General features: G+C 41.4%; 2 protein-coding genes across 2 annotated transcripts in view; one reads left to right on the forward strand and one right to left on the reverse strand.

Moving 5' to 3' along the window:
- Window positions 1-26,606, forward strand: part of MDH1B (malate dehydrogenase 1B) — a 60,926-nt gene that overhangs the window by 9,127 nt on the left and 25,193 nt on the right. The gene's annotated exons all lie outside the window — the stretch shown is intronic.
- CPO (carboxypeptidase O) lies at window positions 242-17,290 on the reverse strand. The gene is given in 13 exon segments (XM_076342409.1): window positions 242-510; window positions 1,719-1,803; window positions 2,764-2,818; window positions 2,820-2,958; window positions 3,541-3,631; window positions 4,819-4,929; window positions 5,558-5,662; window positions 6,439-6,540; window positions 10,508-10,550; window positions 10,552-10,599; window positions 13,328-13,453; window positions 13,878-13,952; window positions 17,211-17,290. Coding segments are annotated over 13 exon segments (1,329 nt in total).

Genomic DNA, 26,606 nt, shown 5'->3' on the forward strand with positions numbered 1-26,606 from the left:
TGTACTCAAGCTGGCTTCTTGCAGAGTCAACAAGTAAAGCTTGGGAAATTGCCACAGCTCTTCATCCTTTCCTCCTTCCCTGAAACACAGCTATCAAAACCACAAGTGGATGCTTGTATTTTGTGGGATGAGCCTTTATTGAAATACTTGACATTTAGTTCCTCTGCTCATGTAATTTTCTCTTTTCAAAGGGACATTATACTTTGCATGGGAGTCTCTTGCTGGGTTCTCTAAGCCATTTTTAAGAAACAGTCCATGTAAGTACAACATTCAGGCAAATGCTTAGGCCCAGGCTGCCAGAGTTCAGCATCACAGCCCTACCTGGGAAGTACTTCTGATCAACATAGTTTATGATAGTTGTCACAGCCAATATAGTCTCCTCACATGTGTGTTGGATCTGGTCAGGGGGTAGAACAAATCCATGAGTACCCTTGTCTCACAGTTCAAATGTGTAGGAGAAAGGAATGCCAATCATGTGAGCCCAGTCCCATGAGAAGCCTGAGTTACTGACTGTGAATTTAAAAATAGAGGGGAGATATATGTATTAAGCACGGTTCTTTGAAAATACTTCTTGCTATAGTTAATGCAAGATTATACCAGAATCCCTGAACTAAGCAGTAACCGTATATCACTCTGACATGGAGAGCAGAGTTTCTAGGTGCTGCAATTCTTAATTATACTAAAAGTCTTCCATGGAGTTTCCTAAGTGAAACAATCCTCCATAAGATGGTATTGTACAATAACAGGAGATGAGTTCCAGGGATTCTGTGTTTTTAACATTTTACTGTGATTGGTATGAGGTACAAGATGGATTGGTCATTTGTCTGTTCTGGTACTTCATTTCCTACATTGACACTGCCTGGAATTTCTTTGTATATTTGTTTTTAAGCATAATTTTGGTCAAGTCTGAAAAATTTGTGGCTGTTCATCTGCCTCATGGATCTTTTTTCTTACCTATTCAGCATAAGTACAAACTCTGGCAAAATGCAGTCCTAGGCATGGACAAGTTACCTTATACTTACACTGCATTGCTCATGCAGTAGGTGACTCGTGTGACTCAGGGACTGGCACAGACAGATGCTGTGAATATGCAAAACCACATGGGTACCAGCGCTAACTACTTACTGTTCTGAGTGACTGGCGTGAGTTATTGCTTACTGGGAAAAGATTGGGTTTACCACGCAGTCTCTAGGGCCCTCTAGTCCTCTACATAAAGGCTGTCAGCTAGTATCAGCCGTGATGGTGTGTTTGTGATGTGGCTATCCAGTCTATTAGGAACGAGGCTGAAACCAACATATTTCACACACAACTGCAAGCAGCTGCCATGTGATAATGTCTGATGGAGTAACTATAGACCTGATTGGGATTTTAATTTTGCTTGACTCCAGTGAAGAAAAATAAGAGTTTTGCTGCTGACTTCAGCAGGGTCAGGATGATCTATCACCAATCTCCTCCTGTCCCCTGTGATGTATCTGTGAGGAATTCATGTAGGAACTAGCTTCTGATCAATGCTTCCTTCCTTCCCGCAGTCAGCTTTATAACGTACAGTGTTATCTTGTATTCAAATGACTGCTGCTTAGATGTTCCACTGAACCAGCCCATTAAATATTACTCAAAGAGGAAACTCAGCAAAGCAGTACTTACTGATGCCTGTGACACAAGAATGACTCTCTTCTTTGAAAAACAGAGCAATCAAAGGGAACCATAAAGAAACTTACATAAAATTAAAGAGGTTGATTCTACTTCATAGCTGGTCCCATACTTTCCCATCAGGGCAGCAGCTGCTTTCTCTGCAGCATGCATCTGTAAGTTCAAAATAGGAACAGCATTGTCATCAGTGCCAGTACATTTGGCAATTATTTTGAGTGGACCAAAATTTTCATCTCTTTAAGCTTTACATTTACGTATGATCAGCTTTAAGTTTTGATACTATTAGTTCAGGACTTTAGAGAAACCCATTACAAACATTTGGGCAAATTGTTCTTGATTTTTTTAAAGCAAATTATGTTAAAATTTTAAAAATTACTCTGCTATTAGATAGAGAAGATATTTGCTTTGTTGTAAAGCTAAAGGGCTGTATTTTGGAGAATTAGTGTCTATGCTGTATAGCATACTGATACTGACTACAGCAGTGATTGATCTCTTTCTTACACTTGTTATATTGCCATAGACTCTGTATCCCACCATCTTCAGAAGCTGAGCCATAGACAGACTAAATGACTTCTCAAATGACTCATATGAAGTCTGAACCCAAGTCCCTCATGCTCTTGACTAGTGCTCCAGCTACTGGAATGTTCATAAATACACATGTTAATGAACTCAAATTAGAACACTCAGAAACTGAGGGGAGACATAACCAAGAAGTAGGTGCCTACTTTGCTCCCATTCTCCTAGTGAGCACATTTGGAATACCCTTTCTGGACACAATCATGACAACCATGTGTGTATAATGTGCTGGCATCCTAAAGTGCAAACGCATTCTTGTATGCAGCAAGAACTTTGTACTCTTCTCCACTTACCTTGCATTGCAGTAACCCTATCTGTGGTCATTCAATTTTCCTGATTTAAGATGAAGGATTAGGATTAATTCTGAGGCAAATAAACCTTGCTGATACTGCACGGAGCGGCAGTGACTCTGGAAGCCAAGCCCCTGAATAAGCCCAGCTCCTCTGAAGAAAAGGCAAGAGGGCAAATATAGTTGTGCCACATGCTACTGCCTGTACTTGTTCTCTACAAGTGTAGAACATGAATATTTTGCCCTACCAGTTCTTCACTGTTACTTGGAGGTTTAGTTGTGGAACCATACGGAGTGAGGATTGTAGGAGTGAATTGTTAAATAGCACAAAATGTCACTCTTCTTCCTTTCGATAAACTGAGCCGCAGCTCTTGTCTCAGGCTCTGATTCTGGTCCAGATCCACAGAAGATTTCACTGCTGCAGTTATAAGAAACACCAATACCTGGAGAGGAATACGAAAAGTGAATCAAAGGAGAGACGTATAAACACCAGTTCAGAGGGAACAGGGAAATTTACCTTGGAGTGTTAAGGCATGTGTTTCTGTGGGCAGGGAGACTAGACAGCTCAGTGGGACTTTAACATTTTACTCTGTTGGTAGCAACTAAAATTTGCTACAAGACTGAAATATTTAACGCACATTTACAGGCTGGCTGCAATGAAAACACTCTGACACCACCACAGTGTACCACCTGCCAGGGAATCTTTGGAGGCTCCTTGAAATTCATGGCAAACACAAATACTGGCTGTTAAGTGACTAACTCCTAACATTGCTGCCTAGAGCCGATGCTTGCTCCTGCAGTGAATTAGAGGTATAGTTATATAAGCAGCAATTTTCTGCTCACAAAAATAAATACCAGTTGAAAGTCAATGACTTAATATTTTTACAAACCAGGTTTTTATTTTTACGTATGTCTTGATGACAACAAGATAAGTATTCCTTTCTTATAGGACTTCATCATTTCAGAGAGTAGTTATTATTCTTGCTTTACATTTGTGTTGCTGATCTGAAATACTTGGAACTTACTGCCCCAGGAGGAATTGAAGTTTCGGTTCAGGTCTGTCCCGTAGCAGGTGCCATTCATATGTGGAGAAGGGTTTTTCCTCCACAAATGATCCTAAACAAAAGTAACTTCAGTTACATAATAACGACTCAATGATTCATAGGGCCTAGTGATAATACGGTGTAAAGACTCCTTCATTTTAGACCTCTGCATTCTGAGTAACTCTTGCATTGTAAGAGTGCAACTCTGTGTGTAAGGGTGATAAAGCTTAGTGAGTGACAGAACATTTTATCTACTACAGCCAGGCTGTCATATTCCACAAGCCTGCATGCACCTTGAAATGATCCTCCTGAGCTTTAAAAAAAAAGTATGCTTTTTCTGTAGTACTCAACTGCTTCCATGCAGTGTTGCACTCCTAAGAAAGACTTGGCATTGTGAGGGATGCCTCTGTGTCCAACAGATGATAGCTGAACTTATGTTTGTTTCAGATTCAAGAAGATGAATGCTTTTTTGTCAGCTAATCTTGCTGCTGCTCCTTGGTTCCCTGCTATACTCACTGCTATACTTGGTTCTCTGCAGACCTCACTGCACTGCCTGTATGAGCTTCCCGGCTGAATTACCTGTGCATCCAAGTGCAATGTGTGGTATGCCGCAAACCTGCCAGAGAGCAAGCTGGGAGACAGCAGGATCCACATGGTGGTAGGCTGAGCCTGTTGGGCCATGCTGAGGTCCTGCATTAAAAGGCGTTTCGACTGAGCTCAGGAGCCTGGAGGCATGATGAGAGTTGCTGAAGACCAACACTTTGCATTATCCTCCATATCTGAAAAGGAAGATTATTTGGGAGGGCACACCTATTTCAAAACCAAATAGCCCAATATTTGATCAATTCTCCTCCTGTCCCATGCTGCAAAGGTGCTTAGACCCATCTGCTAGTTGAGATCTCTTGCAAAGAATGACTGACTCCTCTGGACACACTTAACTCCATCAACCAAGCCTTGAGCTGTTAGCAGGGGAGTAAGTCCATCCCCAGAAACCCAAAAGCAATTGATCCTGTAGTTTTGTCCTTCTCTCTTCCCGAGGCTCATGACATTTGCTAGGAATTTTTAGCCCTGTAATCTCAGGTGACTGCTGATTTACCAGAAGAAACAAAACCTCTCTGCCATGAGAGGATTTGTGTGAGTAATGATTCTGTCACTGTTCTCTGTTTAAATATAATTGCTATGATTGTATCTAAAATTAACAAAACATGCTGTGCACATCTAACTTGTAATCTAGTTCCTGGATTTTCACTACTTACTTACTTTTTCCCAGGAATAGATGTAGCCATCAATATTGACGACTGGCAAGATGCAGAGGTCCAAATTCTGCGGAAATCTGCTTATCTTTGGGTCATATTTGTAATTTTGAAGAATCTGAAAAGAAAAAATACAGAGGACTGAGCAGAGAACCTAGTGGTAATCACTGGAAAGAGCTAGTTTAGAACTATCATCAGGGAATCACTCACTCCTGGATATCACCGTGGTATCCAAGATCTACTTTATCCCCAGATATGTTAAGATATCTACCTTTTGCCATTAACAAAGTGATGATGTTCCCAGTTACAGTGTACTTCATATGGATACAGTCTTGCAGGTATGAAAGCTGTATGATAGAGTACCTGTGCGCCAGGTACTTTCAGTACACATGGAACATTGCTATACCATATCTTAGGGTTGCTTTATTCCAGGGGGACCTTGGCTTTTTGATGCAGAGAGGCTTGATCCAAAAGCCACTGTGGGAAATGGAGAGATTGCTATCTAGTTCAGTGGCTTTGGAATCAGTTCATGTGGAGGAAACAATGTGCTAACAAATATTGTCCCATATCTCATCTCAAATTGTGATTTGTACTTAGGTCTCCACAGATATCTGTACCATGTACTAATTTTGAAAATCATGTTTCAACAGAAAAGCATAATTCTTGGTACCACAATAGAGAAGAGAACTGAAGTATCCAAAGTGATATGGGTTTTTTATTATCTAAGTGGAAAAGTGAGGACTCACTTCTTTCACAAACCACTGGCAGAAGGCTGGAGAGATCCATTCTCTGGCATGAATCCCACAGTCCATCCAAATGATCTTTTTGGTTTTATCTGATGGTTGACTGATCTGAGAGAGTGTAAAAATGATCACCTGGAAAACTGTTACATTACAATAAAATAGCCTAGCTTAATACAGAAAGAAAAGGATGTGCCTTGATATGCCATTGAGACATCTGAGATTATTATTATTACAGACATCATTATGACAAGCTCTCCTTCCTAATAACCCCATCTCTGTAGTATCACAGGGCAAGAGTTTTAAAGTGTCTGTTGAGCAGGAGTGTCAATAAAACAGTTTCTTTTTCATTTATATTAGTCATTCACAGGACTGATTGTTCTTACTTTGAGATTCTTTTTTTTTTTTTCTAGAAGGGGAAGCACAAAAAGGCAGGGAATCTAATTTCACTCAGTGATAGGAACAGATTAGACAATAACTAACCCAATTATTAAGACTATGGTTTTTACTAGGGCGTCCAATAAAAAATGTCAAGGAATACTCCTAGCAGAAAGGCTATATGCTGTAAAAGGTAATAAAACCAACAAAACAAAACTCTTTATCCTCACACACAGCTGTTGCCAAGCTAGTTTCAGCTTGATTTGTATTTCTAAACAAGACTTCAGTTAAATTGTTGTTTTCACTGCATAATAGCAATAGCAAGGTTATGGTAATAGTATATATGAAAGCTGTCAAATCTTACTGAACTGTAGACGGGTAAAACCATCTCCTGTTATTTCAGTGAATTGGGATGAGCACTGTCTTAGGAAAGATCTGAATCCTGCCTTCTCCTGTGTACTTTTTTGTGAAGATACCTTTTATTCCTTTTAAGAAAGTTCCTCCCTTACCTGCAGATAATACATTGTTTGATTCTCGATTGTCTTCCCCAGGTAGTGCTGAGTCACCAGCCCACTGTGGCTCTTCTGGATCTGAGTTATCCATTGATAAATCTGAAATAGTCACAGAGAATTCTTGGTCCAAAGTGGGAGTTTCCTTCTCTTTTACACCTCCATTTCTAGATTAAAACATTTTCTTTTGCTTAGACAAGCAACGTTTTCCTCAGAGCTTATTTCAATCTGTGGTATCACTTAACACTCATGGAAGGCCTTTCATTTGCTTCTGAGCAAAGGTATGGTCATACCTCACTGGGTGTTAAAAGATAACATCACTGCAATACAACACTGGTATTCTATTCTGGATCTCATTCAACATGCCCATCCTATTGGGCATCTTTCTCTTCACTTCACCAGACATGGAGTGACACCATCAAATCTTAGAATCATAGAATCATAGAATAGTCTGGGTTGGAAGGGACCTCTAAAGGTCATCTAGTCCAACCCCCCTGCCGTGGGCAGGGACATCTTCAACTAGATCAGGTTGCTCAGAGCCCCGTCCAACCTGACCTGGAATGTTTCCAGGGATGGGGCATCCACCACCTCTCTGGGCAACCTGTGCCAGTGTTTCACCACCCTCAGCGTAAAAAATTTCTTCCTTATATCTAGTCTAAATCTACCCCCCTTTAGTTTAAAACCATTCCCCCTTGTCCTGTCACAACAGGCCCTGCTCAAAAGTTTGCCCCCATCTTTTTTATAAGCCCCCTTTCAGTATTGAAAGGCCACAATAAGGTCTCCTCAAAGCCTTCTCTTCTCCAGGCTGAACAACCCCAACTCTCCCAGCCTTTCTTCATAGGAGAGGTGTTCCATCCCCCGAATTATTTCTGTGGCCCTCCTCTGGGCCCGCTCCAACAGGTCCATGTCTTTCTTATGCTGAGGGCTCCAGAGCTGGATGCAGTGCTCCAGGTGGGGTCTCCCTAGAGCAGAGTAGAGGGGCAGAATCACCTCCCTCGACCTGCTGGCCACGCTTCTTTGGATGCAGCCCAGGATACGATTGGCCTTCTGGGCTGTGAGCGCACATTGCTGGCTCATGTCCAGCTTTTCATCCACCAGTACCCCCAAGTCCTTCTCGGCAGGGCTGCTCTCAATCCCTTCATCCCCCAGCCTGTATTGATACCGGGGGTTGTCCCGACCCAGGTGCAGGACCTTGCACTTGGCCTTGTTAGACCTCATGAGGTTCACACGGGCCCACTTCTCGAGCCTGTCCAGGTCCCTCTGGATGGCATCCCGTCCCTCTGGCGTGTCGACCGCACCACTCAGCTTGGTGTCATCTGCAAACTTGCTGAGGGTGCACTCGATCCCACTGTCTGGGTCACTGATGAAGATATTAAACAGTACCGGTCCCAATACGGAACCCTGCGGGACGCCACTTATCACCGATCTCCATCTGGACATTGAGCCATTGACCACTACCCTCTGGATGCAACCATCTAACCAATTCCTCACCCACTGGACAGTCCACCCATCAAATCCATACCTCTCCAGTTCAGAGAGAAGGATGTTGTGGGGGACCGTGTCAAAGGCCTTACAGAGGTCCAGGTAGACGACATCTGTAGCACTTCCTGTGTCCACTGATGGAGTCACTCCATCACAGAAGGCCACTAGGTTAGTCAGGCAGGACTTGCCCTTGGTGAAGCCGTGCTGGCTGTCTCGAATCACCTCCCTGTCCTCCATGTGCCTTAGCATAGCTTCCAGGAGGATCTGTTCCATGATCTTCCCAGGCACAGAGGTGAGACTGACTGGCCTGGAGTTCCCCGGGTGGTCTTCCTTTTTTCCCTTTTTAAAAATGGGGGTTATGTTTCCCCTTTTCCAGTCCCTGGGAACTTCACTGGACTGCCACGACTTCTCAAATACGATGGATAGTGGCTTAGCAACTTCATCCCCCAGTTCCTTCAGGACCCGCAGATGGATCTCATTGGGTCCCATGGACTTGTGCACCTCCAGGTGCCTTAGGTGGTCTTGAACCTGATGTTCTCCCACAGGGGGCGGCTCTTCATTCTCCCAGTCCCCGCCTTTGCCTTCTGCGGCTTGGGCGGTGAGGCTTGAGCACTTGCCGGTGAAGACCGAGGCAAAAAAAAGTCATCGAATACCTCCGTCTTCTCTGTGTCCCGGGTAACCAGGTCTCCCGTTTCGTTCCAGAGAGGGCCCCCATTTTCCCTCATCTTCCTTTTATCCCCAACGTACCTATAGAATCTTTTCTTGTTGCCCTTGACGTCCCTGGCCAGATTTAATTCTATCAGGGCTTTAGCTTTCCTAACCTGATCCCTGGCTGCTTGGACAATTTCTCTGTATTCCTCCCAGGCTACCTGTCCTTGCTTCCACCCTCTGTAGGCTTCCTTTTTGTGTCGGAGTTTGTCCAGGAGCTCCTTGTTCATCCACGCAGGCCTCCTGGCGTTTTTGCCTGACTTCCTCTTTGTTGGGATGCATCGCTCCTGAGCTTGAAGGAGGTGATCCTTGACTATTAGCCAGCTTTCTTGGGCCCCTCTTCCCTCCAGGGCTTTGTCCCATGGCACGCTACCAAGCAGATCCCTGAAGAGGCCAAAGTCTGCTCTCCTGAAGTCCAGGGTAGTGAGCTTGCTGTGCGCCCTCCTCCTCGGTGCCCTAAGGATCTTGAACTCCACCATTTCGTGGTCACTGCAGCCCAGGCTGCCCTTGAGCTTCACATTCCCCACCAGCCCCTCCTTGTTGGTGAGAACAAGGTCCAGCACAGCACCTCTCCTCATTGGCTCCTCTACCCCTTGGAGAAGGAAGTTATCATCAGCGCATTCCAGGAACCTCCCAGATTGCTTACACCCTGCTGTGTTGTCCCTCCAAGAGATGTCAGGGTGGTTGCAGTCCCCCATGAGGACCAGGGCTTGTGAGCGTGAGGCTGCTCCTATCTGTCTATAGAGGGCCTCATCCGCTCGCTCTTCCTGGTCAGGTGGCCTGTAGAGACCCCCACCATAATGTCACCTGTCCCTGCCTTCCCCTTAATTCTGACCCATAAGCTCTCGGTCGGCTTCTCATCCACCTCCAGGCAGAGCTCCGTGCATTCCAGCTGGTCATTGACATAGAGGGTGACACCCCCTCCTCGTCTCCCCTGCCTGTCCTTCCTAAAGAGCCTGTATCCCTCCATCCCAACACTCCAGTCATAGGAACCATCCCACCACGTCTCCATGACGCCAATAAGGTCGTAGCCCTGCAGGCACCTCTAACTCCTCTTGTTTATTCCCCATGCTACGTGCGTTTGCATAGAGGCATTTAAGTTGGGCCCCCGATGAAGCTGTCTTACTGGCTGGAGTTCCTTTGTGCTTCAAAACAGTATTACAGTCTCTTGCCTATCAGTACTGATTTTCCACATCTCAGTTCAGCAGCAGTCATCCCCAATGGGTAGCTCAAACAAAATATACATGAGGATTGACTCTGCTCTGTCTTATTATGTGGCTAGGAGGAAGAATACCACCATGCTCTGCCTTTGTCCAGGCTTACCCACTGGTCTGTGAAACACAGCACAAGAAGTCTTCACTACCCACCGTCATGACATTATTCTCTCCTGAAGTGTCAAAAACCTGTCCTTAAATTACTTCTTTCTACAGATTTCCCACTGTTCACCTCTTCTCCCTCACTGGGATTCCAGAAACCGCAATAGTCATTGCACTTCACATTTGGCTCAGCATCAAACATACTGGGGCTTAAATGAATAAATACTAGAGATAACGATAAAGCATAACAGGGTAGAAAGGTAGCAAAGCAATCAACTGAACCCCAGAATATTATTTGCAAAAGAATATGGCTGCTTCACGCAGAGTATTTAGGTTTTGGTCAGGGAGGAATTGAGGATTTAATCAAAATCAATGGCAAATTCATGTTCAATTCAACCAGGCCAAGATTCTAGCCAAAGAGTAAGGACTGATTGTGCAAAGAAGAAAGTCAGAAAGAGCTCCACTGACTTCAGCTGAGCTTTCTGCAAGCACAAAGTTGCCTGCTGTGGCGTTTAGAAAATAGCAGCAACAAAGAAAGCAAGCAGACTTGGGTTCCTCTTTACCTCTTCCATATATTGGGTGTAGACATAACCTTCTGGGACCTGCCCTTGGCATGCTCTGATCCACAAGTTCCTGCACATCAGGTATTAGGACTCTGAGGGGAGGGGAAAGGGGGAGATAGAAAAGAAAACAGTCCCTAACAATTACTGCAGAACTATCATGGTGGGTACATTGCTTACATCAACAAATGAAAGGATTTAGCCTCTTCTGTTGTGGACTGCCTGGCAAATTCATCACCATCAGCATAATGGTTACTTTCATGTAAGAGAAAGTTCAAAGTACTGGGATTTTCACAGGGTTTTAACAATAAAGTAATAATTTTACTACATTTTTTTTTTAAAGATTGACAATTTTCTACAAAAAAAAAAGTTCAATATCTTTCTTTTCTCAACCACTTTTACTACTGGGCGAAAGTCTAAAATACCACCTTTTGGGAAAAGGGGGGAAAAGTGAAAAATTTAAGATTAGTGTTTCATTGTATTTTATAGAGGCATTTTCAATTTGCAAAGACTTCACAGAAGTATTCACTGAAATTTGCAAAAATCAGAACAAAACCCCTCTTTCCTTCAAAAAGCTCTTCTTGCTTTTTAGCTACAAATTAGTTCAGAAATGAGTATAGCACAGGTATGATTCCATGATCAAGGGAGTCAATAAAACCTTTTCCTTGGCTTCAGAGGACTTTGGATCACACACTGAGCTTTCTCACTGCAATCAGCCCCTTGTAACACTGTTACAAATCTGTGGTCATTGTAAACACTTGCGATAAGACAATTGCAAAGGTAGCTTAAACATTGTTGATTTCAAACACTAGGTGCTAATAGGCTATTCTGCTGACAGTAGCACTGATCGGCATTTCGGGAAACTGCACATAAGAAACTTTTAAGAGGAGTTACAGCTGACTTTCACTCTAGGCTTTGATGTTTATTCCCATCTGAACTTCAAACTAAAATTCAGGCAGTGCAAATTCCCATGAACTGAAACCACACATGCAAAATGCCTTATCAGAGCTCTGGGGAATTGAAATCCCACAGTCTGACACAGTCAGAATATTGATGTCCTGATTATAATTTGTCATTTATGTCTCTATCATTATATACCTGTCATGTTACCTTTCTTGCATGTCAACTGCTTTCTAAAAGGTGGTTCCTGCTTTGAATCTGTTAGAGGAACTTTAACTCTAACATTGCCATACTCATAATCTCAACGCCTTTGCAATACAAAGCCAAAATTTCAGTTTGACTGTCAAATTACCCACCTCTTACTTTAGGACCCTACACAAGGTGGCTGCAGTTGTGGCCCCAGTCCAAGGAAAAAAAAAGATTAAGCTGCTAACTTCAGTTTGGTCTTTAAATTTCCACTAGACTCAGTTGAAACCATTAGAAAATGAAGAACCTTGATATAAATAAAAGGTTAAATATCTTCTGGAACGTTGTCTAAGTCCTGAATACCTAAACCTCATGCTAGATCATTTGTACTGGCTCCCACCTCATTTCTCTCCATCTCTGGTTGCCAGGGCATCATACTTACTAAAAAGAGTTTGTCAGGCAAAAGGCAGGATGTCAAGATCAGCTTTAACTCTAAACAGCTTTGAAGTGGCACCAATCCTCCTTCGACTTATCTTTGATTGGTAAATGTCAATGTATGTCCATAGGCCATTTGTCACCAGCCCTGAATGACTACAGGATTGTTTATATGAAATACAGCTAGCTACCGGTTACCTGAAAAAGTCAGTTCCAAATGGGAATGGGACTGTGTGAGGAATAGATCTTATTTAATCCCATTTGGCTTTATAAACACACTTTGTATCTGGATGAGATCTTCTGCTTAGAAGTAGAAGTGTGGCAGATAGTGAAGATGTGTGGCTGGGTAGGTGTGATAAACTATCATGGGCCATTTGCAGCTTGTGGCTTGTGGCTCCCAATTGTGTGCGCAGTGGGGACCTGCCACTGGGACCTTTGTCCCAGGCTGGGATGCCTCTGTTTGGCTGGATGGTGCCAGGAAATTCTCACCAGCCTGGCGGGGGGATAAGGGTAGGAAACTGCAGCTTTGAAGAATCATAGAACCATAGAATAGTTTGGGTTGGAAGGGACCTCTAGAGGTCATCTAGCCTAACCCCCCTGCCGTGGGCAGGGACATCTTCAACTAGATCAGGTTGCTCAGAGCCCCGTCCAACCTGACCTTGAATGTTTCCAGGGATGGGGCATCCACCACCTCTCTGGGCAACCTGTGCCAGTGTTTTGCCACCCTAAACTGGGTGAATATTCCCTTTGAAAGGGCTCTTCTCCAAACCAGAGGAGCAACAAAAGACGGGGAAGGGAAAAGGAGAGCTACAGAGACTGCTGCTCTGCAGTGACACTGATTAAATCTTTGGGCTCTCCAAAATAGGGATGACCCTGTGTTCAAGTATCCATGCTTTCCAAGAGCAAAGCATGCTCCTGTAAGTAGTGGTTGTACCAAGTTTGGCTTCCCGACTTCAGACTAAAAAACTGAGCCATACATCTGAGCGCCATCCTGTGCCACTGAGAAGGCAGCAGCAGGGAAACAAGACAGACTGGACTGTCTCAGATCCCAGCTCCAAATTCACAGACCAGGCTAGTTGGAAGGTGAATAAACAGGGCATGGGGGAATGTGCTTTTAAAACTCAAAGGTATATTTAGCATCTGTGTGTTGGGCAGGTCAAGGTAAGTTGGAGGCACTTGGAACAAAGGTTGGTCCTATCATCAGTACTTGCTGACTGTTAATTGGAAAGGACTAGGTTCTTTTGTGATAGCAAGGAAGATTGTTAGAGCCAGCCTTTCCCATCAGGAAATTAGAGGTTGTACTTGTAAGAGATCTTACGCTGATCTGAGCTGTCTTTCACCTCCTACACCAGAGGAGCTGGGACCCTTATGTGCAGGTCTTCTCCAGCCCAGATGTCTTCAGGCAGCAGGGGCTTCCACAAATCCAGCCGTGCAGAGGAGAAGAAAGAAATGCACAAATCAAGCTCTGTTTTCAGAATGAGAAAATATATTTAAGATAGAGTAGCTGCATAACAATAAATGGAAGTTTTCCTTCGAATTATCCCCTTAACTATTCTCCAGCCATCTGTTCATAGAGCATGCAGCACAGGCTTGGTGTTTCCATTGAGTCAGGCACCACTGATAAGGAGCAACACCTTCACAGAGCCATGCAAGCAAACTAACTTCTTCCCATAAATTCCTTCAGGTAGTGAGTGGAAGGGCAATTCCACCCTACACTGAGAAAAAAAAAGTTAGGTAAAGCTTTTTCAAGTTTACTTTAACCTTCATTCCTGTCTAAAGTTACATGCAAATCTGTTTTAAAGCCCAAGACCCCACTCTGCTTTTTGGGCACACATGGTTATTCTTACTCACCACTAAAGTGCTGCAAAGATGCTGAAGATGCTGGACTTGCTGAAATGTTTCTGGCACAATATGCAAAACCTGGTCCCTGGAAATTCAGCAGAGAAACAAAATCAGTTTTAATGTCTGTATCCATGATTTCATAAGTCAAAAGGAGATGTTTTGTTATGTAGAAGGAAGATAGAGCATGTAACTGAGTGCTGTTCCAACAAAAACATGTCTGAGTGATGAATTCCTGGTACGTTTTAGTTACAAATAGGACTAAGTGATGTGAGTTTTCTGTTGCTAGAGTGTTAGGTTAACTCTGCTTCCTTGCCAGTGGCAATTCTTTATTCACCATACCAGCTTCACTGAAGCCAACTGCTCGCATGAGCCCTGGTGTGTGTTTCTGCCTTTGCAGGACCACGGCCAAAACAAGATCATAGGTAATATATAATAAACTATTTATTTGATAAGATGTCATTTTTTTTTCTCCTGTTCAGGAATTATTCAATTATTCCAGATAGACTTGATGCTTTGCTGATCTACTTCAGCATGCAAAAACATTAGATAGCCATGATAAATGAACATTGCTAAGAGCTTGAGTTGTTCACAAACTACTTGTCATGAGAATAGCCAGTTTATTCCACAAATAGTGAATAGCATGGTCTCCAGAATTGCATATTCTTACTCAATTTGCAGGAAACAAAAATTTCTAGTACAGGATCTATCATTTTATGTTTCTAGAAAAGACACACAGATCCAGTGTCTGAGTATATATTTTCATGAGGACCCATGAAACTTTCATTTACTACAGACTTAATGTGAAAAAAATATTGAAAGTTTACAAAGAACAAATTAATATGGTTGGAAATGCAGAAAAAGCAAATCTGTATGTTCTATTAAAAAACCCTTTGTAATTATTTTTCTAATTTTTTTCCAGTGTTTGTTCAGATCAACTTTCCAGGACTGATAGCAAGTGTGACATTTCTAATGAAAGGGTTTCATAATGAGGAGTGGATTTTGACGAGTACATTACATTACTCAAAAGTGAGACAGCAGTTATCCACTACTGATGTGATAGAATGGGGAACCCGAGAAATGTTCGTATTTGTTAGTAACCAATAACTACTGCTTCACAGTCTCCTTCGGTGACTTCAATGGGCCTTGGAGCCTTTACAGGACAAGTACAAAAAAAGAACACTTTACATTTTAAAGCTTTTGTAACAGAAATTCTTGTTGAAAAAGCCTTGCATGTCTTTTTATTAAAGCCATGGTCATTACGGTCATCAATATAATATGCTCTCATCATCTGAACTGCGACTGCTATCATTTGTGCTTCCATACACAAATGTACAATTATCAGCTTAATATACATGCAAATAGAATTCACTATTCATTCACATCATCCACTGAAAAATAAGGGGATTTGGGTTTTTTTACATCTCTTGAAAATATCACCTTTGCTGATGATAGAGAAATGTAGAACTTGATAGTTAAAATGGGCTGTTTACTACTGGTTCAGGAGATGCTGTTAGCATATAGGACCCTCATCTATGGGGCAAAATGATTACATTTGCATTGCTAACAATTTGGTACAACAGCCATGATATCTTTGTAATAAACCTTGTAGATGCAGGATAAACATCTTTGCTAGGAGAATAAACATCTCAGCTGCAGTTCAGAGTTTATTCTCTCTAAATGCCTGGGCTTGCTTTGCTCTTTGTCTATCAGGAAGGGAAACAATATCCTGTAATATCTTTCTATCCTCATTGACATTATGTCTTAATTACACCAAATGAAAGAAATGCCAGACAGTCAGATTGCTGCCAGATGGCCAGCTCTTATTTACTGATAAACCTTTTACAATAGCCAGTGTGGAGACAAATCATTTTTAATAGTAAACTAAGATTAGAAAGCACACACTCGTTTATGATTATGGACTAGGATTCTCAGTGGAGAAGTGCAAAGTCAGCCCATGTGACCACGTGAGAACAACAGTTTTTGAAATGCTACAGTTAAGCTTTCTTACCAAATTAAAGGACTGTTCTCAGCACAAGCTGTTTCTCCTTGGATGCTCATAGATTGGATGTTTCATTTAAGTTGCTGAACAGAGCAAATGACAACGAAAACGGGCTTTACTAGTCATTTCATCTTTGTGCAGGTGCTGCCCACCCAAAGTCATGCTGACCATTCGATTAAGTGTGTTTTTAAATCCCATGCAAGTACTCAACAGGTTCAGGCCCGGACAGCAGTTAGAAAAAAAAATGAACACTACATTACCAAGGGTCTGTTGAATTCTATTCGGTGAAATCGACAGGCTCTGACTGCGTTCCTGATACAAATCTAAAGGCTAAATATTATCCAAGGGAAATAACACATTTTAAAGAGAGAAGTGGTGACTCCGTATGCTCTGCCAGGAGCTTTGCCAGGAGACTTGTTGAACCGGTATACTATGAAGGAACTTACTTCCAGTAGGTATTGCTTGATTTTCTCTCCTTTTTAAAACTATATTCTGGGGATATAATTAGTCTAGAGGCATTCAGCACTGGGCTACTTTCTCTGTTTACTTTAGAAAATTCCATGTATAAAGTTATATGTGGAGAGCTGGCCTCCACACTATATTTGTGCCCCTCCTGCAAATCCCAACTGCTGTAAAGGCAGAGTGACCTATCATTCCTTGTAAAGTTGAGGGTGAATGAAACAAAATAGTTTAGATGGGCAAACAGAATTTTATACCACTCATTTTCTTACAAAGCAGAACCGAGAATGGAAAATACAGCAAAACTAGGTATTTCATACTTTTCAGAAATATTAATCAGTAATAAAAAATGTGATAATCTCATTCTCTGAACACCTTGGGGTGAAGATTCTCTGGACCAACCCCATTAGCTTTTTTTTGTTATTGTTACAGATTTCCAACAGGGCTTCAGTGTCTGAGCTGCTTTTGAGACACCATCTTTTTCATGTAACCTCAGCTGTCTTTTATTAATGGATATAATTTTACTCAGTCATCGCCCCCGCTTTATACACAGAAAAGGCATTTTATTCCTACAGCATCTGATTTCAAAGTTCATTATGAAAGAGCCTAAGCCAAATGAATTTCAGCTAATGGAAGCAGAGCATCCTGAGGTGCATTTGAGGGGCATTCTGTGTCTCCTACGGCTGCGGCCATATCTTTGTTGGCTTGGATTTGGTTCACTCTTTCTTCATTTCCCATCTTTATGTTTTCTTTCCAAATCGTACAAAGCTTACGGCTTAGTAACTCTACCTCCAGGTTTTCAGTTCATAGTTGTTATTATTCTTACACAGTTCCTGGGAATTTCACTGCATGCACAATTCTTCATGATACCCCAGTCACACTCACCCATCATATTGCAATTTCAAGCTGAGTTTTCCAGCAATTAGCATCCCCAGAGAAAAGATGATGACAAGAAAAAGCCACATTTTTGTGCAAAGAACCCAGCCCCGACAGTGCAGGACTAGAGAGGAGGAGGATACATCTGGACTGAACACTTTATTTGTACAATTATAATATATAACCAGACTTATCCTGGAAGGGAACCTGCCCTTGTTGAACCATTAACTTAACTTTTAAATAGTTCTACTTTTTCTTATTTCTCCAAGCTCTCTTCCATACCCTAAAACACAAACACATATAAATAGCAACATTCTCACAGAAGCACTTCTTCTAAGAACTAAGAAGATTTTTCTGTATGTCACCTTCAAATCTTAGAAAATGTTATGAGACAAAGTTGGTAGTCATTGGAGAAAGTGTTACCTGCAGGGTCCATGGCAACTAGTGAAGATTAGCTTATAAAAGTCATAGGGATGGGAAGAACAAGAGAACAGTGGTAAAACAAGCTCCATCCTTGCTCTCTTCCTTCCTGTGTTTGTGACTTTGTGGAGCACTTCTTTGACCCCTTAACTGCAATTCTGTCACTTGCCTAGCCAAAAAGAGGACATGAAAGAAACAACCAACATTCCTGCAAAAAGGAAAGATGGGGATATGATATCCCCATATATATATCATATATATATATATGATATAGTCTCATCTAAACCACTTTCAGTTGGACCAGATCAGTCTCTGGCCACAGACTATCAACTTTACACTGTCATAAAGAGTGTTTTTGTTATATACTCAAAACAGTGAGCTGGTTACTATCTGAAATATTTAATTTCTTGCTTAGTTCATATATCAAGAGTAAACAGTTGAATTCCTTCCTTAATAGACTACAGTTAGACATATAGCACAGTTCTTCAGAAAGAAATCTTTTCGCTCAGCTTCTCTCTTGGATTAAAGCTACCCCATGGTGATTTAATGCAGAAAACTGCATGGACTTGGGGTGAAGAGAGTCCAGTAAGTCAGTTTGTTTGTGTACACATGCAATGGACATTAACTGTAATTACAGTAACTTTGTAAATCTTTCTCAGCAAAGTAGGTAGTCATCTTACATTACATTACAAGGCTGTCATCAAGAAAACAGGCAGCAGAACTGTCCCAGTATAAAAGAGGAACAGCTTAACTCAAAAGTGTGTTCTCACAAAACCAGGCTGCATGCAAGAGAAGAATATGTTCTTCTTCATAAATCACACCAGACCCTTCCCATTTTATTGCCACAGACTACAACCTGCTCAACAGCCTGAACCTGAAAATGGTGAATATTTCCCTCCATGTAGATACCCAACCCACAGTGACTTCCAGAAGAGCTGAAGGAAGTCCAGTTTACAGGATTAGAGGCAGGTCCATTTGTGAGGAATCAGAAAAACAAACTCATGTGGGAAGACCATATTCCATATTGACACTCAGGACTTCTGCTCAGATAACCTTTGCTTTTGCTTCCTTTGTCTCCGCTACTGCTATGAGGTGGACTAGAATTTTGAAGTCTTCTGCAGTGTTGTCTGTGCCCTTTTAGCAGAGCTGGCTTTGAGCTGGGGTTCAATCCCTTGACAGGGACTCAGACTCTAGGAACAAGAGAAATGGAGGCATAGAGTTAAAAAACAAAAGGCTTCATCTTTTTCTTTTTCTCTTGCAAAAAAGATATGCACAAATGGAGCAAATCATGATACGTGCTAAAACTCAACTCCAGCCCAAAGCTTACACCTCCACGCTGAAAGCAGAAGCTATTTATTCTGTTGTGAAAACATTACTTCTATGATGCCATATAGTTATGAAGATAGATAGGATCATTTTGCTTAATGGGCATAGGATTCAGAAGAAATGACAGTTGCTTGCTAGGTCTTTGATTCAAATTCCTTTGAAGTCTAGTTGATTTTAATGGGCTTTAGATGAAAGTCCTGTGCAAATAATCATGGACGTTTCTCACTGATTTAAAAAATGGACTTGTTTTGGGACTTCAGCAGAAGATTTGTTCATAAAAAACAATATTTAAGTATGTACTTAACTTTCAGCTTGCAAGCAGCACTGCTGAATTCAGAATAAAAGCTATTAGAGACATTATTCTGCCACCAATGCAAAAATATCTTGGGATGTAGTGATAGGATGAGGGGTAATGGCATTAAACTGAAAGAGGGTAGATTTAAATTAGATATAAGGAAGAAATCTTCACTGTGAGGGTGGTGAGGCACTGGAACAGGTTGCCCAGAGAAGTTGTGGATGCCCCATCCCTGGAAGCATTCAAGGCCAGGTCGGATGGGGCTTTGAGCAGCCTCGTCTAGTAGAAGGTGTCCTTGCCCATGGCAGGGGGTTAGAACTAGATGATCTTTAAGGTTCCTTCCATCCCAAACCATTCTATGATTCTATGATTCTATGATTTTATGAACAGTTAACTTCAACAAGCCTATTGCCCTCTTGGGCATAAATAATGTCTCAGTAATGAAGTCTGTTCTTTGGTCGGGTTCTTACTGGCAGCTGCTTATCTTTCTAGCAAATGTGGAAGGCAGCTTAATCCACTTATTCCCTCCTTGAAAACTGTGTGCAAAAAGGCATGGGACATTCTGGGGAGAGGAAAGGTTGTAAACATATGGCACAAACATACCATATGAAACCATGCGGTGTCCTTTCTTCCAAACAAGTTTACTTTGCAGTTCTTCCATACGTTCTTCTTAGAGCTTCAGAGCATTTTTTCAGCATCAGTTTAGCCTCTCAACTGCCCTGTGAGACAAGCAAATATTATTTCCACTACTTAAAAGATTAATAAAAAAGGGGGAAAAAGTGACTCCCCAAGGTGACATAGGAACACTGCTGCAGAGCCAGGAATAGAATTCAGATCTCCTGACTCCCTGTCTGGTGCTTCCTTAAATATATGACCATCTGCTCTCCTGCTGGAAGTATAGATACTATATGCTGACTCCAACAAGCTGGCTGCTAAGCCTGTTAGTTTATCCTCTTTTTATCCCGTACTGATATCATCTCAAGCTAAGCTTTTGGCCTGGAGTCAAAGTGATTTCCAGTGTTTGAATGATTCGACCTGCTTGTTATTGTTTTAACCTTGCACCACACATATGCTCAGCTATTTGTGACTTATCTGCATACAGTCTGTGTAGCAACAGCCGCAAGCTAGAACTGTTTTGTTTAAAGATTCCATACTGAAGCATACCACATGTTTTAAACAACTATCATACAGCGGTGAGTTTGATCCTGGTAGCTGCCTGCACCCAGATTTCCTACTGAGCTGCATGTAACTTTCAAGGACAAAGAGCTTATTAAAAAGACAAAAAACTTACACACTTTTGTGTCTCCACAAACATCAGTTCATCATGTTAAGCTTTCCCAGTTCCACAGCTAAATCCCGCATTGACTCCATCTGAACTAAAAACCAAACTAGAACTAGATGGAATTAACATGATCAACATTTTTTTAAATCATCACCTTGATTCTCAGAAAATCATCCTCCAGTAAATCCTTCTCTCATTGCTGCAGAAAACTCACAGTATGTGTCCAAGACAGAATCACCACTCAGTAGGGTCAATATAGTAGCATGCTGACTAATGTGCCTTAAATCCCAGTCTTCTGCTCCACTGAAGAAGGGGGGTGGATAATTCAGCTGTTTTACTAAAATATCCTCTGGTTATCACTGTAGCTTTACTTGGAGGAAGCACACAATGAATTGACAGTTCTGTTTCCTATTGACTTGTCATAGGAGACAGCTTATTCTATAGGTATTGTCTTTTTCTACGAGTACTAAAAGATATTTCTGTCTTTCTGAGCAATGTTCAAAATACTCCAATTCATTCTACAATATTAAGTATATGGTCTTAATTCTGTAGCATATGAGTATTCAGCAATACGTTGTGTGGTCCGCAATGTGAATCATTGTTCCTCTCAGTATGCCAAGTCTTCAGCTTTCACAGCTTTGTTAGAGAAAGGTTTTTCTGAAATTCTCTGGACTCCATTGTGATTTGACAGTGCTAACTGTTCTCAAGCCTCATTAGCTCCAGCAACAATCCTAGCACAAGTGGGAATATACTGGAAGCTGTGCTGAGTTACGACAATTCTCTTCTAGAGTCATCTTGCTGCATTTTCCTCTCTCTCTCTTTCTCTGAGATTACACTGAAAACACCCCATTAACCTTACATTTGGGATTTTAAAGTAACCTTAAACCAGAAAGAATTCCAGCCAACATACCCTAGATTAGAATGACATTACTAGCAAACCCTAAAATTAGTTCTATTAAGCCAACCTTAAGTGTCCTGTAGTTCATCAAGTGACATAGGATACTTAAGCTTTAGCTTAGTGGAACTAATTTGATGATTGGTACATGATCTAGTAATTTCAAGGGATACACATTTACAGATCCTTTCAAAGATTTCTCCATAGTTTTTACAGCGTTTATACATGTGCATACTCACATATTTTGAGCCAAAACTGGAAATATCAGTGTGTTGTGTCAGTGTGGGAAATAACACCTGCCTTTTCTCCACAAGTCCAGCGATGCAGCCTTTAGACAGCTTTGTTATCAGAGAGGAGCTTCAAGTACCCATTCAGCAAGCAGTTCCTTATAGAAGCGGGCAGAAGCAGGCTGACAAAGTCTGTATTGGTTTAATTAGGCTGGCAGAGCAGCTTCCTCAGACACCATTTTCTTTAACCAGGAAAGGAGAATGTTATTAGTGAATTGTCTTTCCTTAATAACAGGTGGCCTGGGTGGTTATTTTTCCTTCATCCTTTAGACAGCAAAATGTCGCTGCTAAGGAACCTTGAGCTGGTCCTTTAACATACAATCTGAATTCAAGATGATATTTACCAGCTGTTACTAAAAGGTAACAAACACTATCGGTTCAGTTCTAGGAGTTAAGGATGAACACCTTTACGAGGAGTTGTGCACAAAATCCTACAGTCCTTATGTGAGGACTATGGGAAATCCCTATGGGAAATTTGTCTGCATAAGGATTGTGCAATTTAACTTAAAAACCCTAGTAGTATATTTCAGGTGCATGGTAAATTGCTGAACCCAAATTCCACACATACAAGCTGGCTGCAAAATATTGCCCTTGTAGTTTGATCAAAGGAAAGATTCAATTTGCTGACAGTTTTAATGTGCCTGAATCCACTGTCAGAAAGACCAGTAAGATTTTCTCACTCACCTTCTCCAGTCCTGAAAACTTTCCCTCATAAGAATACCTTCTGATGACATGATTAGAACTTATGATTTCAAAGATATTGCTCTGGCGGAAAAGGATTTTCAGAAGTGTTTGATCCTATATTGATGTTCTGAGTGGGCAAGAATTAGGCAAGAATCCTTGATTTTGTGAAGAAACAAAACTTCTTGTAAACGATTAGCTGTCAAAGCAATATGTTGTTTGTTTTAATTAGGCCTTTTTAAAGAAGATGTCACATAATATTAAAAGCCTATCTTGTATTTTTAAATAAAATAATTACCTTTGTAAGTAAATAAACTAGTATTCTTTTATTGCTACTAGCAGAACTGTAAAGGACAGCACATAAGTCTCTATTATTGCTTAATGGTTAAAAAACAAGCTTACTGCACTGTATTCTAGAATAGCCAACATTATTTTTAATGAATTCTATTACAAGCACTAAAATACTTTATGATTAGTTGCGAATATGCTTGCATACAATTTCTTAGACCCAAACAATATACACTATATTCACTTTAACTTAAGTAATTAGCTTTTGCAGCTATAAAACATGTTCATATTAACCTTTGGCCTCCATTCTATCAACAATGATACACATACTTAGCTTTCTGTTTAATACCAGCACCACTGAGCATAACAGTATTGCTTGCATGCATGCAGTTATGTACTTTCGTGCATGGTGAGTAGTACTCCAAACCCCTCAACCAGCGTGAGGATCTGTTAAAAACGGTTATGATGTCCCTCAGGAATCTCAGTGATTATTAATGAAACCAACAGTAGCTGACAAAAGATCTCAAAGCAGATCTCGTCTGAGCCAAACAAGTCCACTCTTTGTAACTTACACTCAATAGAATTTCCAGTGTATTTTTGCAAATTAGCCTTAAAGAATTTATAAGCGGGGTTTGAAGTGTGCTATGTACATATGGATGAGCCATGCAGTAGAAACAGCTTTTATTTTGGTGTCTGATTTTGTAAAAAATCATTGCTGCTAATAGTATCTGGGGAAGGGACTGGGTAGTGTAACTTTGAAGTGCTGCTTGTGACAGGGCTGGGTAGGTTTGCAGTAAGGCTATTGACATGGCTTGCATTGGTCACAAGTTTTGGGGTTCTTCAGCGAAGGGAGCTGTTTCTTTTACAATTAGCCAAGACTTTCTCCACTCTCATGGCTGAACTGTTACTATTCTTTGTACAAGGAGTGGATCTGAAACATCAGCCAGCTCTGCCTGGGAGAGCTTACAAATCCAAGCAACTCGACACGGGGACATCCCCATTATACAGACGGGGAACACAGACGCCTGGCTGTGCTGGGGCTGTGCCTCTGCTGCCAAGCAGGGCATTCCTTTGAGTCACGGCACTACCGAGATGGGTGCGAACACCAGGACTCTGAGTGTGCCCCAGGGACCTCCTGAGTGACTTGCCCATGAGCAGACAGATAACTGATGGCAAGCAGGGAGCTGAACTCAGATTTCCCATGTCCTTGTCTAATGCCTTAGTGTCAGATCATCTTATCCTTTCTTCAGAGAGAGTGGTTTTGATACCTTCATTGTTGTTCTCTTTTTTCCCCCTTCAAATACTGAGTTATTAGAATAAGCAACTGAATATCAAACCTACCACCAGCAGTGGAAAGTTTGGAAAGTTCTCTTTTTATTCTGCATCAGCAGAAATCAAACCCATCTTCCCCCTCCTCAGTACTACCTTTTGGGGGGAGTACTGCCTACTGAGAAGGAAATCTTCTTGCTGACATCAGTGAAGCATTCACCATTTTGTATTGTTCCTTGAGCATAGACTGATACAGAGCAAATCTCCAAACACATGCGCACACACATATGTTTGCCTGCTTAACTTTTCAGATCTCCATCATTTTCCTTACATTTATACAGAAGTGACCCAGACTGAAGATTCATTCACACCGTAGAAGATGGTATGTCCCTGGGACAAATCGTTCATTGGCAAAATGGAGCATATTCTAAAACAACAGAGAGAAATGCATCAACAGCCTTTACCCTCTTCTTGCCTCATACACCACAGTGTACAAGGGGTTTAGGTTGCCTCTGTATTTTCCAGAGAATTCCCTGTGTCAAGGAACTGTCTGTTGTTCTGCTAAACCTGATATCTAACTGCTGAGCCAGCGCAAAGGGCAAGTAACAACCCAGTATTGGTCTTCAATATGCATATTTAAAAAGATTAAAGTCTTTTATTATGTGACTGACATTTCAAACGTGGGCTCCATGCTTGGTCTCTCCTCCTTCCCTAGCTATTGTGTGCAATAACATCTTAACATACAAATATAATCTCCTCCACAACAAGCCACTGTATATTTCCTGAATCTCATCTCATCTGTGTCAGTACACATCAAGACTTCAGTGACAATTCTCACCATTTACACCAGCCTCTGTGCACTCAGAGTCCAATTCACCAGGTGTTCCCTACTGCTAAAGGAGAAAACTGGACTCCCATAACCTTTCAAGTTTTCTCCTTTGAAGTTGTAGAGCCACAGCCTCAGCTGGTGTATATTGCTGTAGTGCCCTGACTTTAATTTAAACCAGCTGATGAGCCACTCCCCCTTTCCCCACACTCCCCACACACTTCCCCACCTTTCTAGAGGGTGGTCGAGTGCAGATGACATCATATGTGCAGTGGAATCTGTACCATGAAAATCAAACAGGCAAAAACAGAAAATTTAGCAAGTGCCCTTTGTGGATTGAACTGGTAAGAGTGAACTATGGCATATACTCAGGAACGACAAGAGTGTTCAGTAAATTGCCTCTGTCTGGAGGCATGGATAGAGTCCCTTACCCATAACAGAAAAGAAATTCTCCTGTTCATAAAAATTTGCATCTTGCTACATAAAGCGAGAACATATCTGAGTTTTGATGGGTGCCATGGCAACAATGTTACTGGAGTATAGCATAGGAGCATTTTCAGAGAGAGGGAACAGGATGAAACAAAAAGCTCACTGGTTGTGTGTGGACACAAGGACCTTTGCTGCAGACCCAAGGACAGATTCTCCTTCTTCTTGTTCCTGGGTGGCTGTTTACAGTTGCCACCACATTCATACTTTCACTTTACACTGCGGTTGTCCAGAAATATTGAAAAAAGGGAAAAACCTGCTGCAACTAGAAGGACAGATCTTAAACATAGTTCAGAGTTCCATTATATTTGCATCACTTAAAAGAGAAGACCAAAACCACAGGATTACATGTTCAGTAAAACCTATGCTTAAGTACCATAATTGCTTTAAAAGTATGCATGTAGAGAACAACAGATAACCATGGCTCTGCTTTTGTTCTGAAATAACTAATTTCAGCACATTTCACCTAGGAGTGAATGCTCCACCTTTTTTGAGATCTACAAAACACCTGCAATTCTTTTTTAATTCAGATATTCTAGTGTCAGTAAAGAGGTATTGAAACTGGAACCTCATTCACGCAAGTTTATGTGATCTAAGATTTGTGTGCAAAGAGAATAGCTTAACATTAACAAATGGCAATATAAAATAATACCTACTGCAATGGCCAGGGAAAAAAAAAAAAAGCATTAGACAGAAGTCTTAGTATTTTCTTCACTTCAGCTATTGACCAGAGCCACATCCCTAGGTCTCTGCATACAAAGCATTATTCAACCTCTTGCCTGTGCAGAAACAGTTGCAATACCTGAGAAACAGACTTTCATTCTCTAATTCCAAGCTCCAGTTTATTTAGATTCTGATTTCTTAACAAAAATCAAACTCCTGCAATGTACTTTTAGTCCCTTTTTTGCAGTCACTTTTGAATGACTGGGCTAATTTGAGAGCAAGGTGGAAGTTTTAAAGAGAGTTCTTGGATGTTTCTTGTGATGAGCGGCTGGAATATTTCATACCCTGAGAAGGCTGGTGTTAGGGCTCAGAAGTGTTTTTAGACATAAGCAAATCCAGGCAGGAGAGAACTACAAGTCGTCAGGGTCTGCAAATCCAGCTGCTTATGGACACAATTTGTTTTTCCAAACACTCACTGTTCTCATTCTGCATTACTTCACAAACTTTCCTTTTTGCTTAGATGGTACTAGTTTATTTTCTGTTCACGCAAGAGCCTTCTTGACCCTTGCAGACCACATCTTCTGCCTTCCTGTTTCTTGCTCTCATTTTAGATCTGTTCACACATACTGCAATGCTTAACATCATGCTTGGGCCAGTGAAGTTTGCTATATAACTTACATTTATAAA

Source organism: Aptenodytes patagonicus, chromosome 6, assembly GCF_965638725.1.
Source record: "Aptenodytes patagonicus chromosome 6, bAptPat1.pri.cur, whole genome shotgun sequence".
In the NCBI taxonomy this organism is placed as follows: Eukaryota; Metazoa; Chordata; class Aves; order Sphenisciformes; family Spheniscidae; genus Aptenodytes; species Aptenodytes patagonicus.